Source organism: Ictidomys tridecemlineatus, chromosome 7, assembly GCF_052094955.1.
Source record: "Ictidomys tridecemlineatus isolate mIctTri1 chromosome 7, mIctTri1.hap1, whole genome shotgun sequence".
Lineage (NCBI taxonomy): Eukaryota > Metazoa > Chordata > Mammalia > Rodentia > Sciuridae > Ictidomys > Ictidomys tridecemlineatus.
Window position 1 is genome coordinate 46,641,016 of NC_135483.1, and position 19,160 is coordinate 46,660,175.

Here is a 19,160-nt window from a genome sequence, read left to right on the forward strand (position 1 = left end):
CTTTGTAACAAAGGAGGTTTTATTAGACAACGGCAGAACTAAAGTTTTTGATTCACCATAATTTCATGATACATTCCCTTACATATGCAAATGGGTAATTCAACATGTGGTTTTTTATTAAGCAGATCAAACTAAGTAAAAATTCCCACATTTGAATTTGAATTAAAGGTCAATTAAAGAGAATGGGATATACTTTGTTTTGTCTACAAAGGTCTAGTCCTCAATTCATATACCATGATGATGTGAAATTCTGCAAAAGTAATGTTTCTTTTTTGTTCAGATATGCAAAACAACAATGTGGGAAAAGAAGCAATTATTTAGATAGCATGGTATCTTCCTCTCTCAAATAATGTGTTTTACCACTTATAATTATTTACAAAGTCTTATCATTTATTTTTCCTCCTAATTCTGAGATATAGGCAAAGATTTGGGATTATCTAAAATTACCCAGTCTGTATATGTGAACTCTAGTATCCCACTTCAAGGACAATTTTAATTACCTCAAATTTTGTTAAAAAACACAAATCTGGGTTAGGGCCCAAATTGTTCCTAATAGGTATTGATGCTGATTAAAATCCCATTCAATTTGTTTTTATCTCCCACTAATTTTCTTTGTAAAAAAAAATCAGCACATACTTGAACATATTCATAAAAGATCTACACTATTTCAATGAGTTCTCAGAGATGACTGCTTTGTAAAAACCTCAAAGCTTATTCCAAAATCTTAATACTTGTTTGCATTTCAATAAGGGCCAAAATAATTCACATATTTAAATTGCATTTATAAATAAAAATTTTTACATTTATTTAACTTTGTTCACTCCTCGTTTCTGAATTCCCTTAGCATATCTTTTCTGTCTTATGGCTTGCTAATAAAATTATTGTTGTATTGGTTATTCTATTACTATATTGTTAACTTCTCACAGACAGAAATAATATCTTATTCCTATTTCAATCCCAACATGCTTTACAAAGTGCCTTGTACAGAGTTTAGTGTCTGTCAGTACTTACTTAATTCAATTTTCTATAATTCAATGAGAAATAAATCATTCTCCATCTACATAAATTCATGTCAGTGGCTAAAAAATGACCAGTGACAATCTGCACAGAGGTTGAGTGTGGAGTTTTGCAGCTAGGTAGAAAGCAACTAAAAAGATTTTTATGATTTGAATAAGAAACCATAGATTCTGGGGTAGCATTAGAAAAGTCAACAGCCCCATGCCCCCTGCTTCGTTTTTCATAAGGCATTATTTTAGTAATTTTCTATACACTTCTCAAGAATCAGTATACATAAGGTAAAATCAGTGAGGTCTATGATACAATGCAATTTCTGACCCAACCCCTTTAGTAAGTAATTCGTTTATACTAGCTCATCTGGTTAATTCAATCTACAAGTTCCATTCCTGTTCAATAGCGGTAGTCTTCAAAATTCTTACACACGATTAATTACCTCAACTCTATTTCACATGAGTGGACTTATAACTTGCTCTTAACTGCTCCTAATTGTCTTAAGACATCTTAAATTATTTTAAATGGACCCTGTATTTTAAGACCATGCATGCACAATTTGATGAAGAAAATAATTATTTCACATAAAAAAGTTGTATTGTTCTTACACTCAGAAAAGTGTGCAAATGTGTTGTTGTTATTTCATAAATACCAAGTTAAGAGAGAGACAGAATAATGTAAACACATAACAAGTATTAAAAGTATACATTTTAACTATAAGAGTATAGCACTGCCAATATCTTCTCTCAGCAGACTTGGTGATTAACTAACTGTAAACAGAACTGATTTCTTTCTTCTCTTCTCTCTTACCTTGTAAAATCTCTGATAGATACTTTTGCAAAATTTAATTGGTAGCAAATGTTCCAAAGTACACAGCAGTAAAAAGCATTGAAGGACCTAGATGAACCTCAGCAATACAACTCACTGTGAACATTGAAGAATTGACCAAAACAAAAATATATTACTACAATGATGTTCAATGGCCTCAAACAAAATCAAGAATGGACTTGATTTTTCATTTTTAAAAGACTATTAAAAATGTATTTTAACATTAGCATCCATGCCACCACTGAAGTATATATAACAACTCAACAACAACCACAGCAAATGCAGCACCTAAGGAGAGATCATATTCAGGAAGGTGGAATGAAATGCATTGAAAGTAGACGACAAAATATTGTCTGTGTTCACATGGTGCTAACATGCATATTTGACTGAAAGCAATTTTGCATTAAACAACAAATAATTTATTGTGACTGGCCAATTTTCGCATATGTGTCTATAAATCCATTTATGCCCAATAAAGCATGCAAACATGAAATAATTGTGAATGTTCTCTTCCAACAGTTGGATGTTGCATCAGTAATCCCATTTGATGTTCTCTACTTCTTCTTTGGGTTTAATCCAGTATTTAGAACAAATAGGGTATTAAAGGTAAGATGACTGCTTTATCCTTACAATAATGGAAATCTTGAAGTAATTTAAAATATGCTACAATTACCAATATTCTCAATTTTTTCTCCAAACTGTCTTCCTTTTTCTGCCCTCATCAATGCTATAAAAATTTTTAACTAAATAATAGAAAAGTGCAATTGCTTCTACCACTGGAAATTGCTACATGTTATTTTTATTACATATCTCACAACAGGTACTATTGTAACTTAAAATAAGTATAATTTGTACTTCTAAATAAAACTATACTTACAAATGAATCTTTTATATTTTTTCTATTTGTTCTTTTTTTAATGTTATTGACTGTCTGAAATATGGGCTTTAATATGAATTAGATTAGATTACCTCTAAGTTATCTTACTCATCTAAAATTCTATTATTCTACAATAAATGCAAGCATACTTTTGCATTACAAAATTATATACATACTTGGGTACAACTAAAATGTTCATCAAGAGGGAAGTACTTAAAAACCCTGAGGTACATCTATATAATAGAATACATTGTAGCTTTAAAATAAAAGGGGATTTTCCATGTGCTACTATGGAAATACCTCTAGGATAAATTGCTAAGTTAAATGGGAAAAAAACTAGATCCATAACAATTTTTATAACAATGCTAACTTCTGTTTAGCACAAAGGAAATAACTAGTAAACGTGATTACCTCAGGTGAGAAGGAAAACAGGAAGGAAAAACAGGATAGACAGGGGCAAGAGTAAGAGCAAGACTTTTGAAGGTATATATTTCATGTTAATTTTGAACTATTTAAATATATTAGCTATTCAGAAAGATTCTAAGACATATATATTTCATAACTCTTGCTTTGCTGGGCACCTGAAAAGAACTGAAGAGAGAGTTTGAAATTTCAGAGAAATCTTTAAGAACAGCAAAAATAACTTGTATCTCCCTCTTAAAAGGACCACAAAAGAGCATATAAATTTTAGTGAATTGTCTTTATTGCATCTTGGGCAGACAAGAGAGCATAACCAGGTGACACAAGTGAACCCTAACAGCAACAATAACAGCAGCAGGTGTCATTTGTTGTCATTCGGGGCTGCAGACTTTGCTCAAACTTTGTATCCATTGTCTCATTGATATGTCCCACCACACCGTCATTTTAGAGATGAAAAAAATAAAAATTGGCATGGTGAAAACAATCTGTATGGACATACTCTGCTGAAAGGCCAGATCTGGATACTATCAGTACTTAACTGAATCTAAATTTTTCATTTAATTAGATTGGCAGATAAATATCAGGCAGAAAGAACTTTCTTTTTATGCTCATAGTCTTTCAAGTTAAATGGTCCTTACCCCATATTTCCATATACCGAAACAGTTCCTGAAGCATCTGGTTTGACTGTGGATATGAGTATAAATTAAGGCAGCACACAATGTTCCAAGAAGCCTAGCGTTCAGTCATCCCTCATCAAATTTCTAGTTCCTCATTCAAGTTTCAGAAGGCACTTGCTCAAAGGTAACCAGTTTTCAAAAAGACTCAGGTTCCTACGGATTGAGGAGTTTGTTTCACCTTATAATAAAAGCTTATAAAAGGCCAACTCCTCCTACTCCCATCTCTGTATCCTTAAAATGTTTGAAAGCCTTCTGTATCCTAAAGTATTTGTAAAATATAGGAAGATTATATGAGATTATAAAAGTCAACATTGATCTTCTTTTCCTAGCCTTATAGTCCTCATCTATAAGGATGTCATTTGAATGGAAATTTCTCTAGGATAAATATTTGTCATCTATCTGTCTCTAAGCTGTAAAATAAGAAAATAAATTAAGAATATAAATTTTTCTCTATTATGAACACCTAAGCTAAATTTTAAAACATTGCTCCTTTGTGCAAAATTCCATTAAGAGCACTTTAAACAGGTTATCACAAATTGAAATTATCATAATCAGAATGTTTGAGGGATGTTTTCCTAAATTATGGCAAAACAAATCATTTGTCTGTATTTCTAATTAAAATTTATTGCTATTGTATATTATTTTTAATTCGAAATGTTTTACTGCAGTCATATCTGTATTGGGTGATGTTTTGAACTAAGTAATTTTAATCTCTAAGGCCCCTCCTGTCTGTAAGAGTCTGCCAGTTTACATATATTAAATATATTAATGGATATCTGCACACAACATTTCCATGAGGCATGTTGTCTTATTGTATCCGTTTTACAGATGAAGAAACAAAGTACACAAAGAGTAAGAGATTTTTCCAAAGTCACATGATTAGTATGTAACAGAGAAAAGGACTAGAATTTGGCTCTGAGATTCCTACTCTCAGCCCTGAGTTTTGCTGCTATAGTAATGAAAGGAGAAAGGGAACAGAGGAATAGGAATGCAGAATGGCAGTCAGAGCTGAGATACAAACAGAAGGAAGCAGAAAAGAACCTTGGGGAAAATAGCAACTCTGTTCGGATTAGATCACATAAACTCATTGTACCTTTGGATAACATCAAGAAAGCCAGCTAATGCGAATACTTACTGGATTTAACTTTTGTTGAAACAAATATACATTTAATACACCTTGCTTAAAAATAATTCTCGTGTTGAGCAAATGGTATTACTTTATACTTTTCCTCTTTCACTTAAGGTTTTGAAGAGTATGACTTTAATTATTGTGAAAGAGAGTTATAGTATATGCTTTAAAAAGAAAAGACATGATTGATTTTCAACAAGCCTTACAAATAAGACTAATAACTAGAGGGTAGAAATAAAATACAGCAAGAAGCTCTGGAAGTTTGGCATCATGCTAAAATGTACTGTCCAGGGGAAAATACCACAAAACAGGGTCTATATTTTTTCAAAAAAGACACACAAATAAAGTTATTTTCAGTAATAAATAATATCTATTTTGCATAGTTTTATCTAAATAGCTGTGTAAAAGACTAATATATTTTTGTATTTCTTTTGCCTGTTTTCTACACAGTACACTTCATTTTTTGAGTTTAATCATCACCTAGAGTCTATAATGGAGAAAGCATATATCTACAGGTAACGAATAATCCATACACTTGGGGAAAGTAAAGAACTCAATGATGCAACATTTATAATGGCCTTTGAGAGAAATATGACCACCCTGTTCAAGATGGGGGGATAATTTCATGTTTGGGCTCTGTGACATATGTATTCTACAACATATTTGGATATTTCATGTGAGATAAAAGAATGAATATCATATCATAGTTTAGAAGAATGCTAAACTAAAAAATAGGATTTATTACCTACTTCAGTCAAAACAAGGACAAATAAATGTGCTCTTTTGCAAGCCAACCCTCCTTTCTCTCAGGACAATTGATTCTTAATCTAAATTTCACTCATTTGCTGTTTTAAACTTCACTTGCTCAGAGACTTCTAGTCACAACAGTTCATCGTAGCATAAAGTCCCATGAGCTTTTCAGGGATTTCCAGTTAAATCAGCTTAGCGTATTTTATGAGACTCAAAATGGAGAGGTGACCCTGGAGGCATGTCTTTCACAGAGTTGACTTGTACCATCTGTGAAAAGAGAGGGAGTTTTTGATTTGGATTTTTTTTTTTTTAACACTCTGTCAGTCCCAGTCAAGACACTGCAGTTTAAAAAAAAAAAAAAAAACATGCAATGGCATCATCACTTTCTACTGTGCTAATGAGAGTTAACAGTTGGCAAATCTAAAGCAAGGAGGTTCAGTGGAGACTTGGAGGAAAAGAAAATGTTAAAATAGGCTGCGTTCCAGAAACAATATGAATCCCTACTTTGCCTTTATTGTCTCTGACAGAGTCATTCGAACAACTGGGTACTTGTTATTCATTCTGCACATTAATGCCTGTATTTATTACTGGGCTTCAAGCTATGAAGGAATTGGCACAACGAGATGGGTATATAATGGTGAAGGAAACAAGTAAGTTCTGGTTTTGAAACTTTTATTGATGATTCTTTATTTTTGATTGAGTGTATGCATTTTATTAAGTTGGTGGGGTTTTTTTTAATTGTCATTCATAACCTACTCATGGGCAGTAAAACCTGTTTAGCAGGTCACTCACTATGTTTTTAAGTGAAAAAGAGCACAGGAGAATACAGTAGAAAATATCAGCATCTGTCAAATAGAGAGGTGTGTGTATGTGTGTGTGTGTGTCTGTGTGTGTGCATGAGGATGCACACATGTGTGTGGGTGTCCTGGGTTGGCCTATGAAATGCATTTCCTCCATGGAATCATGATTTTAAAAAAAAAAGTCTTTTAAAGAGGCCTCTGTTTTAGACAACTGCTTTAGGTAACTTTTAATAACTTCAGTGCCGATTGTTAGTAACGAACAATGCTAATTATTCAGAGGGCAGGTGCAGTGGCTAATTAGTTTACCACTGGAGGGTTTTATGGGTTTGTGAGTCAACTATAACCACTAACTCAATTAAATACTTAGAAAATAACAAGGATCATAAATTAAGCTTGACAATTAGGTATGCAAGTGTCCCAGGAATGAAAAACATCATTTGAAAAATTTTGTGTGGTAGAATCAGGACTCAATAATGGCAAATGGTTATTTAATAGCCAATTTTCCTTTTGGAATATACAAGACTCTGGTATAATACTCCACTAACTTTCTCCTTCAATGATATGACATTGACATACTATAAGGTAATGTTCTTAATGGAAAAAGTAGGTCCCAGCACTCATATATTTTTTATACTATACACTACCCAGAGTGAATTGAATATGTATAATATGTGTAACAACATTGTTTCCATTTTTACTGAGAATTAATTTTTTAAAACTTAAAGTCAAAGGCTCACTGATTGTGAAAACATATATACACATGCACAGGCGCACTAATTGTGAAAACATACACATCACACACACACACACACACACACACACACACACACACATATATACACACATACAGGAAATCTGTTTCTGGGAAATTTATAGCCAAAACTGTAAACTTATACCCAAAACTGATTAATAAATAATTTGTTAATTTACATAATATAAATAAGTCTTACAGAAAATTAAGATACCAACTATATTAAATATATATTCACACACAACAATGTCTAAAATTTGAAGTATTGACAATACCAAGTGATGGGATAAGACTGAAAATATCAATTGGTAGAATAAATTAGAGTTACTTAATCTCTTATATAATTTTGGCAGGAATGTAAAATGGTAAAACCATTTTTTTAAAAAGATCAGACAGGTTTTTTTAATTAAACATATACCTACCTTACCACTAAAAACTCCCAAGCCTAGATATTTACCCAAAAGAAATGAAGACATATACAGAGAAGAAACTTACACAAAAATATGCATAGACTGGAACCAGCATTTGACCCAGTCATCCCACTCCTAGATTTATGCCCAAAGGACTCAAAATCAGCATACTACAATGACACAGCCACATCAGTGTTTATAGTAGCTAAATTCACAATAGCTAAACTATGGAACCAACCTAGATACCTTTCAACAGATGAATGGATAAAGAAACTGTGATATATATACACAATAGAATATTATTCAGCCTTAAAGAAGAATAAAATTATGGCATTTGATGGTAAATGGATGGAATTGGAAAATATTATGCTAAGCAAAATAAGCCAATCCCAAAGAACCAAAGGACAAATGTTTTCTCTGATATGCAGATAATAAATAATTCACAGTAAGGCAGGGGGAAAATATAGGTACTTTGGATTAGACAGATGGGAGTAAAGGGAAAGGAGAGGGTATGGGGGTAGGAATGATAGTAGAAAGAATAAGACATTATTACCTTATGTGCACATGTGATTATATGTATATTATCATGTACAACCAGAAAAATGAGAAGTTATACTCCATTTATGTATAATATGTCAAAATGTATTCTACTGTCATGTATAACTAATTAGAATAAATTTAAAAATTTATAAATATATTCATAGAACCTCTATTCATAATAGCCAAAAACTTGAGAGTTATACATCCAGAGATGAAAAGACAAACGATGGTTTATATGTATAATGGATGCTACTCAACAATAAAGAGAAATAAAATTACTGACAGACAAAAGATGACTAATGCTATGAGTGAAAGATACCTTATGAAAAAACATACATATATACTGTGTGATTTCATTTATGTGAAATTCTAAAAGAAGCAAAACATATCTATAGCAGAAAAAGTTAAAACACGAGTAGTCTCTGAAGTTCTTGGGACAAGAACTGACTAAAAAGAACCAAAAAAAATTTCTGGAGTAATTGATAAAAAATATTCTGTGCTTGATAAATGTTTGAATTACACAAATATATGTATATGTCAAATATTTGTCAAATGATACAAAAATAATTAGGATTTCTACACTGACAATGAATGGTCTAAAAAGAAAATTAAGAAAATAATCCCATTTATTAAAGCATCAAATCAAAAGGAATAAAATACTAGGAGGTTTAAGACTTATGCACCAAAAACTATAAAACACAAATGAAAGAAACTGAAGCTGACACAAATAAATGGAGTCCATGTTCATGGACTGGAAAAACTTAAATTGGTAAAATGTTCAAACTATCCAAAGCAATATACAGATTCAGTGCAAACCCTACCAAAATTCCAATGGTGTTTTTCTCTAGAAATGTACAAAACAACCCCCAAATTCATATGAAGCCACAAAAGTCTACAAATAGCTAATGCAGTTTTGAGCAAAAGGAAAAAAGCTAAAATCATCACACTTCCTAATTTCAAAGTGTATTGCAAAGCTACGGTAATCAAAATAGAATGACGCTGGCATTAACAACAGACATATAGATGAATGGAACATAATAGAGAGCTACACACACACACACACACACACACACACACACACACATACACACACACATAAAATCTTTGGCAAAGGTGCCAGGAATAGAGAACGGCAAGATAGTCTCTTCAATAAGTGGTGTTGGGCATGTCTGAGTTTGTCAGGATGTGGTTATGTGTAACCACAAAGCTCTAATAATAAATACATAAATATTAAAATGCCAAAAAAGTGATGTTAGGAAAACTAGTATCCACATACAAGAGAACAAAATTAGAACCTTATACTATACACAAAAACCACCTCAGAATGGAATAAAGACCCTATAGGCAGGACCTACCACCATGGAAGAGCCATGATGGCCACAGAGACAGCTTCAGGGCCAAGGACAAGGCTCTGTTGGCCAGTGTCCCTGCCAATCTGAGGGCCAGCCCCAAGAGGAGAAACATCTACCTTGGGTATGTGAGGACGCCATGGGTTCTGGCTGAGAGGCAGCTGATTGTGGCCCTTGGCTTCACTACAGCTGGTATAAATCTGCTGCCTATCACCTGGGAGCTGATCCAGCCATTGGTGAGCCAGCTCTCTTGTGCAGACCAACATACTGTGCACTGTGTGTGGTTGTGAGAAGGTCCTGCCTAAGAGCCCAGTGCTCAATATGCACCTGGACAACGGCCACTGTCTACAAGATGGCATAGTAAATCCAACAATAAGATTTGAAAACCGAACGGAAATTCTTTTGTTGTCCAATTGAAGTATGCTCTAGAGGGACCTACAGATTATTTTCTCAGTTATCTCTCCTAAAACAGCACTTTATAAAAATGCATGCCAAGAAGCATAAATAGAATAAGTACAGCAATTCATATGGCACTGAATGGGACTTGAAAAGGCTCACAAAGGACTGTGGAAAGAACTTCCAGTGCAAGTGCAGCTGTCCCTCTGCCAGCAGAACGGCATTACAGTCTCACATACACCACACTGGCCATGAAATCCTGCACAGCACAGGGATTCACCTAGTAAAAAAAGAAAATGGAATACCTCCTGCAAAACCAGAATTATCTAAAATGACTATTGAAAAATGGAGCAAACCAACCAAAACCTTCACCAGACATTCAAGACCTAGAAACTTCAAAGACTCTTGGAGCTCTAATACCAAAAAAGAAGTGTCATACCTCTAGATGTCTTCCACAATATCCCAAAGTGGCTCTGGTTAAACTTCCAGTGATGGAGGTTTTTCCCTGTTCATTTCTTTGTACCTACAGCTGCATGTTAGTCAGCTTTTCATCACTGTGATCAAAAGACCTGACAAGAGCAGCTTAGAGAAGGAAAATTTTACTTGGGACTCACAGTTTCAGAGGGTTCAGTCCATGATCAGCCAACTTCACTGCCCTGGGCCTGAGGTGAGGCAGAATATCATGATGGAAAGACTTGGGGGTGGGGGAAAGCTGCTCAGCTCATGGCAGCCAAGAAATAGAGAGAGGAAGGAACCACAGGTAGAGTTGAAGCCATGCCCCCACTGGCCTACTTCCTCCCAGTCATGCCCTACCTCTCTATAGTTAGTATACAGTAGTCCAAATTATTATTATTATTATTATTATTATTCAAATTATTAATCCATCAAATGGATTAATCCACTGATGAGGTTACAGCTCTCATAATCCAATTATTTCACCTCAAAACCATTCCTTCCATTGTTTAATGCATAATATTTTTAGAGTACATTAAAGATCTGAACCACAATAAGCTGATAATTTCTTCAGGTTATGATGTCAAGTGTCAATAGCTCCATTGTAGGTGCTATTCACTTAGTGTCCTTGTCAGTAAAAAACCCAATCCTTAGACTAGATTGAAAGGCTTACTGTCTTAAGGGGAACCTCATCTTTCAAAAATGATAAGACTTATACATTAAAATTATAAGTTATAAATTATAAAATTATAAGTTGTTGAGTCAATGAATACAGTTGTTAAATAAACTTGTGTAAAAGTCCACATAATCCTTTACAAGGATTTTACAAAAGTTAGGTAACACGTGTCAAAAGAACAGAATTTCTTCAAACAATGTAAAAACAAATGGGTCTGAGGGCTGGGGATAAAGTTCAGTCGGTAGAGTGCTTGCCTTGTATGCACAAGCCCTGGGTTCAATCCCCAGCACCACAAAAAAAAAAATATATATATATATATATATATATATATATATATATATATGTGTGTGTGTGTGTGTGTGTGTGTGTGTGTGTGTGTGTGATATACCTCATAAAACTTCTGCACTGTAGGTTGTCCCTGATTCCTTCATGATCTGTTGTTTGATTCTTAAGTGTCCTTCTCATTAGTTTCACACCCAGACATTTCTGCTCAGCTCTTAGGTAACTTCATCCAGAGCTGCTCAGGCTGGTGCATTTATGTACAGCTGGTTCCAGCCAGGTAGGAAATTCAGAGAAAACAAACCCGTGGGTTGCAAAGTTCCCCCCACTACACACACATAAACACTCAACTGTGTGTTGCCTGCAAGAAAAATACCTCATGGCAAGATAATGAAGTTGTGAAAGAATGAAAAATATTTCATGCAAGTGGAATATAAAAGCAAGCAGAAGTAGCTATGCTTATATTCAACAGAAATGACTTTGAAACAAACTTAGTCAGAAGACACAAAGAAAGAAGGTGACTACATATTGCTAAAGAAAACAATACAACAAGAAGATAGAAAGATCATCATAAATATACATGCACCCAAAGTGAATGCACTCAAGTTCATAAAACAAATACTATTCAACATAGAGGGACAGATAGGCCCTAACACAATAATAGTGGGTTACTCCAATACCCCACTCTCACAAATAGATACATCAAGCAGACAAAAATTGAAAAAGAAATACCAGAATTAAACTATACTGTAGATCAAACTAACTTATCAGACATCTACAGAATATCCCATCCAATAACAGAATACATATTCTTTTCATCAGCTCATGGAACTTTCTCCAAAACAGATTATATCTTAAGTCATAATGCAAGTCTTAACAAATACAAAAATCAAATAATTTCTTGCATCCTATCAGATCAAAATAAAATAAAACTAGAGATTAACAGCAAGAGAAACTATACAAATGCTGGAAATTGAACAATACAATTTTGGGTGATCACTGGATCATAGAAGAAACCAATGGGTAAATTTTTAAATTTCTTTAATCAAATTAAAATGGAAAAACATACCAAAATCTGTGGCATACAGTGAAGGCAGTTCTATGAGGGAAATTTACATCTCTGAGTGCCTTTATTTAAAAAACACTTCAAGACATAGGCACAGGCAATGATTTCCTTAATAGGACTCTAATAGCTCAGGAAATAATAGTGAGAATTAACAAATGAGACTTCATCAAATAGAAAAGCTTTTTCACAGCAAAGGAAACAGTAAATAAAAAGCCCATAAAATGGGAGAAATTGTGGCAGCTAGCTACTCTTCTGATAGAGCATTAATATTCATATTTTTGAAAACTCAAAAAATTTAACTACAAAAACAAACTATCCAATCAATTAAGTGAACAAATAAACTGAACAGACCTTTCTCAAAAGAAGTATGAATGGCCAATAATTATGTTTTAAAACATTCAATAACTTTAGACATCGGGGAAATTCAAATCAAAACTACATTGAGATTTCATCTCACCATAGTTAGAGTGGCAATCATCAAGAATATAAAACCACAAATCCTGGAAAGGATTTTGGGGGACAGAACCCTTATACATTGTTAGTGGGAATGTAAATTAGTATCATACTATGGCAATCGGTATGGAAGTTCTTCAAAATACTGAAAATAGAAGTATCATAAGATCCAGTGGTATCACACCTTAGAATATGCCAGAAGGGAAAAAAAAGTCAGCATACTCTATAGATACCTGCATACCCACATTTATTGTAGCAGAATTCATAATATCCAAGTTATAGAATCTGCCTAGGTTCCCATCAATACATGTACCAATACAGAAAATGTGGTATATATATACACAATGGAGTTTATGCAGCCAATAAGAATGAAATAGTATCATTTGCAGGAAAATGGATGGATAGGATATTAAGTGGAATAAACAAGACACAAAAGACTAGCTTTACAAGTTTTCCCTCATGTGGAATCAAGGAGCGGGTGGCAGGACTTGAAAGTAGCAGGAAGACTACTAGAGGAAAGGAAAAAGGGGAGTGGGAGGGGAAGATAGAGGAGAGTAGCAGGGCAGGTATGATCAAAGTATGTTATTTGCCTGTATGCCACAATGAAACCCATTATTCTGTATAATTAAAATGCACTAACAAAAATGGAAAAGAGTGGATTGAAGACTTACATGTGAGACCTAAAACTATAAAATTACTTTAGAAAAAAGCACAGCGAGAAATCTCCATGACCTTGATCTGGTTTGTAATACTTTGGATATAACAAAAAAAATATGCAACAAAAGCAAAAATAGACAGGCACAGTGGCACACACCTGTAATCCCAGCAGCTTGGGAGGCTGAGACAGGAAGATCAAGAGTTCAAAGCCAGCCTCTGCAATGGCGAGGTGCTAAGCAACTCAGTGAGACCCTGTCTCTAAATAAAATACAAAATAGGTCTTGGGATGTGGCTCAGTGGTTAAATGCCCCTGAGTTGAATCCCCAGGACTGCCTCCCCAAAAAAAGCAAAAATTGACAAATATGTTTATATCACTTTTAAATGTTTCTACACAGCCAAGGAAACAACAAAATAAGAAGGCAAATGACCCAATAGAAGAAAATATTTGCAAAGCAAATATCTGATAATGGATTAATATCCAAAATATGTAAGAATCCCTACAACTTAAAAAAAAAATAAAGGCCAAAGGACCTGAAAGACATTTTCAAAAGAAAAGATACAAATAGCCATAGAGTATATGAAAAGGTGCTCAACATCATTAACCACCAGGGAAATGCAAATCAAAACCTCAATGAGATATCTCACCCTAATTAAAACGGCTATTATCAAAAAGACAAAAAAAATACTGGCAATGATGTAGAGAAAGAGGAATTCTCATACGCTGTTGGTGGAATTTTGAGTTCATACAGCCACCATGGAAAACAACTGTCTTTTTTATTATAGCCATCCTAACTGGAATGAGATAATATCTCACTGTGGATTTGATTTGCATTTCCCCAATAATTAATGATTTTGAGTGGTTCTTCATATACTTTTATCTATTTATATATCTTCTTTTGAGAAATATCTACTCAGCTTCTTTGTTTCTTATTTTTGCTGTTGAGGTTTTTTTTCAGTTCCTTATATGTTCACAGAAGAAAAATTCCTATTTTCACATTGAATGTTTTAAGTTTATGTCAAATTCTGTCTTATTGCTTTAACTGGAGCTGTGTGTGTGGTGTGTGTGTATGTGTGCGTGTGTGTGTGTGTGTGTGTGTGTGTGTGTGTGTGTGTGTGTTTCAAGTATTGTATAGTTCACAGCTAGATAGTTCAGGTTTTAAATCAGCCAGATAGAATCTCCTTGAAAAGATCTATCTGCCCGGGGTGTAGATATTAGAGATGGACACACTTGACTAATTAAGCTAATCCTAGAAAATCAATATGATGCCATCTAATTAAATTACAAATCTTACCTTTGGTCGTGCATGTCTGGGCATAAGACTTGACTGAACAAAGAATCCCAAAATAAACCACAAAGCATCAAGGCAAAAAAACTTCCAATTAACATAGCAGACTATTTAATAAAAAAAAAATTGTTTAAGACTAGCCCTTGAGATTTGTAAAATCAATACCAAAGTTTCACATTTGACTTCTGTTTTTTTACATCCATAAATAAGAAACTGAAAGAAAATAATTCATGTGTTTTTTTTCCTGTTAAAACCATAATGGCTTTGTAGGGGGCAGAAATGCCAACACTTAGGATGGAATCAACCATGTAAGGAGAGAATCTAGTCCCTTCCCACTCTGGGACAGTATTAAGTTTAATAAATTTCTTTAATTTAAAGAGACCCACAGGTTCAGGACCTGTGACCAAAATAAATTAGGTAACAGGAAATTATAAATTGGAACTTGAAAAGTTAAAATGCAATCTATAAAATGACTTCCATACTTCTTCAAGGTGGTTCTCTTTGACATCAAGTTCACTATACTATTATTAAGTCCAAGGAAGACTGCTAGGAAAAAAATTACACAGTGGTAATATTTTTATTCTCTTGGCACAGTAGTTTTAAACCCTATCAAAGAGTTAATTATTTTTTCTGTTCCTATAACCATGAGGTTTTAAGAAAAAAAAAGTCCATGTCCTTCAAAAGGTATTGAATTTCAAATAGAAGGATTTCTTTATAAACCTATTTTGATCTGAATATTGACTTCAACATCAGTTTATTTCATCCTTTGCAAACCCAACTTCTTAGTATTTAAAGATCTGCAAACCCCATAAACTATTTTCACAAGAAAAAACATTATGCTATTCAAAGTCTAATACACAATTATCTAAAGTGCTGTTATAGTGGCCCAACAGAACACGAAATAAAACCTTAACATAGAATCATGATACAAATGCTGTTTTTCTATGTCAATCCTGGACAACAAAATAGCTTTTTGGTATTCATTAAATCCAAATACCTCTCTACAAAATATCTTGAGTTTTTCTTTATGTACAAGACTTTAAGGATTCAGTGTGAATGCCTCACCTGGACAATATCAAAACTATATGGAATATACCAAATGGTATGCCTAATCATGCACAAAAAATACAGTCTATGGTTATAATTATACAGGGGTGCTGTAATACTAACTTCCACTTCCACCTCACTCTGGACTCCATGAAATCCACTATATGTAGCTAAATGAATATTATATGTTCTCTTCTAATCTTTATCATATTCTTGTCTGATTCTCTTCCTATTTAGGTTATAATGACCTTAGTAGCCTCTCCATTTTTCAATTGCTCAAGTTGAGTACAAAATCTTTATCAAGCATATTTGTGATAATTTTTTGTTTTCTTAAATACTAAATTTCTATATAAATTATCTATTACATCCAAGGTAGAGCTCCATCTCCTCCATCTCTGTCATGGTTTGCATATTAAGTAGCATAATAAAATGTGAGTGGAATATATAGAGAAGGTATTTACCAGTTCTATTTTCCTGTAGTAGAAACAATCATATATAAACTGTATAAGATTCTCCCATTTACATAAATATACTTCATCTCTATAATATCCCCCACAAATCACTGGTATGGTAATTTGAAGATGGCCTCAAATTCTTTCCTGTTTCTTTCATTGATAGATGAATTCAAACTTCTCTTTCCTTGAATCTGAACTAGCCTTAGTAATTTTCTTGATAAATATAATGTGACAAGAAATTATGATGTTATAGGACTTCTGGGTTATAGGAAACCTTTCAGCTACCATTTGGGTTGCTTTGCTCTGGGGGAGCCAGCTGCCTTATAAGAAGTCCACATCTACCCTGAGACTGCCATGTGATGAAGAAGCCCAAAGTAATCACAATGAGAGGCTAAATGGAAAGAGAAAGATAACTCAGCCTGTCCCAGTTATTCCAACCATCTTAGCTCAGGCTCAGACATGTGAGAAAAGAAGCTACCTTTTCCAATCCACGCAGGCATGGCATAGGGAAGAACAGAAGAACCCAATCAACAATAAAAATCAAGAATCTGGCTTCAATCACCAGAGATCTCCAGCCATTCATGTCACCCCAGCTGGAAAATCTCTGCTGAGCCTTGCACAAATTTCTGACCCACAAAGCTAAGAACCTAATAATACAGTGGTTGTTTTACTCTATTACATTTCAGAAATAGCTGGTGAACACTCTCCTTGGGCTTAATTGCTTAGTCATTTCACAGTATTTACTGAAAAGCTTACCAAGGCATACACAGTATTTGCCAGCACTGCCTATTGAAAGAGAATTTTAATTAGGAAGAAATTTGTAATTATTTGGTGATAATCTATATAGTGAAGCAAAATAGTAATGTAATATAATGAAATGGTAATATAATAATATAATAAAAGGGAAATGTATACTTTTTTGTCACAGATATCTGAGATGTTATTATTGGGCAGTTCGAACTTTAATTACCATTGGAGGCCTCCCAGAGCCACAAACTACATTTGAAATTATTTTCCAACTTTTGAATTTTTTTTCTGGAGTGTTTGTGTTCTCCAGCTTAATTGGTCAGGTAAGTTGAATATGTACACCTAAATACATAGTGTTTTCATTTTTGAAAGGCTAACAAGTGTTTACAAATTTTATGGAGGAAAGATTAAAAATTATCTAGTGGTTATTCTTTGTCTTCTCCTCCCCTTCTAACTCCTCTACTTCTTTCACTAGCTTTCATCTATTTTAATGACATGGAGGGGGAGGTGATTGGGTCAACTCACACAATATATCCATGAATGTCCAGGGTCTGCTATATTCCAAAGGAGTTTGGAAGCTATCAGTTCAGAAAAGAGAAGCTTCCTGGGAGGTTTATGGAGCAGGATGCATTTGAAGCATCTTCAACAAACAGGTAGTATTCAGTAAACATAGACAGGTATTTCAATTGATCAGAAACAGAATGTGGAAAAGATGTCACAGAGACAGTGTGGGGAAAAAATGATAAAGCATGAAACAACTTCAAGAAAATAGAAGTAGTTTCAGTTCTAAACCATTAGATCCATCAGAAGATCTACCAGAAAAGTCCATTTTTCAGAAAAAGATACTTCTATGTCAACTTCTTACTTGGAGCTTCCTTAAAGCTTTCTTATTTCCTTAAAATTCAAATGTTATCATAAAATCATTGGGTTAAAATCAACCCATTTAAACTAAAAACTAAAAAAATACATCTTAAATAACTAATAAATCATTGTTTTACAGATGTTTGCTATGGCATTCTGTCCCTCTTCTCAAGAGATTACAAAATAGTAAGAAAATAAAACAAGTGGGTAAATAGATACATTACAAGTTGAAAGAGACCAAAATCTCTGTGAATTTCCAGAATCACCATTAATGAAAAGTTCAACAACAGAGCATCTTTAGAACTTTTGCTTCCTCAGAAGATCCTTTATATATCACATGCTAAAAGGCAAAAAAAGCCATGTCGAGGCATGGGCACTAGGTTAGATTACATCACAAAATGATTATTCCAGCTAGAGAAACTGGGTTCCCACTCACCACGTTAACAGTAGTATGACTGAAACTCATTCTTTAACAAAATTTAGCAATCAAAAAATTATTCATTATGATATCTGACACTATTCAAAAGCAGTCAAAACTTACACGTCAATGTCCAAGTTCTGCTATACATAGCAAGCTCCAGAGGAGTTTGGGAGCTATCAGTTCAGAAAAAAAGGAAGCTTCCCGGGAGGTTTTGTGGAGTAGGATGCATTTGAAGCATCTTCAAAAACCAGGTAGTATTCAGTAATCATAGACAGGTAGTTCAATTGATCAGAAACCGTGTGTGGAAAAGATGTCACAGAGAGAGTGCAGGAAAAGATGATAAAACGTGAGACAACTTCAAGAAAATGGAAACAGTTCCAGAACAACTGGAGAGAACATGTGTAACTAAGAGCTATATGTAAAGATATTTTAAGAGCTCCAGATGTTAAAGACGTTGAACTCTATCTTGAAGACAATAGAAGCCAGACAAGAGATGATTTTGAACAAAGATTCAAGAAAAGTCAGTTAAAATATAATGAATTGGAAATTGGGATACTACTTTAAAACAGAGGTTTTATTATTATTTAGTTATGGTAAGACTCACAATTTATGGTATATGGTAGTTGGCTATACTCACAGGGCTCAGGAGGAGGGAGCCCGTCATACCATGGTGGGGAGGATGAATAAAATGGGAAAGCACAGCTGGGAAACAGGAGAGGCAGGATAAGCAGGGTTAGTGTTGGCTTGTTTGAATAATTTCCACATGCTCTGAGGTGTAGGACTGTCTCTATTTATCTGGTATCCCGCACTGTTGAATGGGACTG

The 19,160-nt window shown here is 33.9% G+C and overlaps 1 protein-coding gene across 1 annotated transcript in view; it reads left to right on the forward strand.

Annotated features, from left to right (window-relative positions):
* Cngb3 (cyclic nucleotide gated channel subunit beta 3) overlaps positions 1-19,160 on the forward strand; it is a 138,262-nt gene that overhangs the window by 66,795 nt on the left and 52,307 nt on the right. The window contains exons 8-11 of the mRNA XM_021728651.3: positions 2,356-2,442; positions 5,390-5,454; positions 6,217-6,339; positions 17,236-17,377. Coding sequence (XP_021584326.2) covers positions 2,356-2,442; positions 5,390-5,454; positions 6,217-6,339; positions 17,236-17,377 — 417 coding nt within the window. The remainder of the gene's footprint in view (positions 1-2,355; positions 2,443-5,389; positions 5,455-6,216; positions 6,340-17,235; positions 17,378-19,160) is intronic.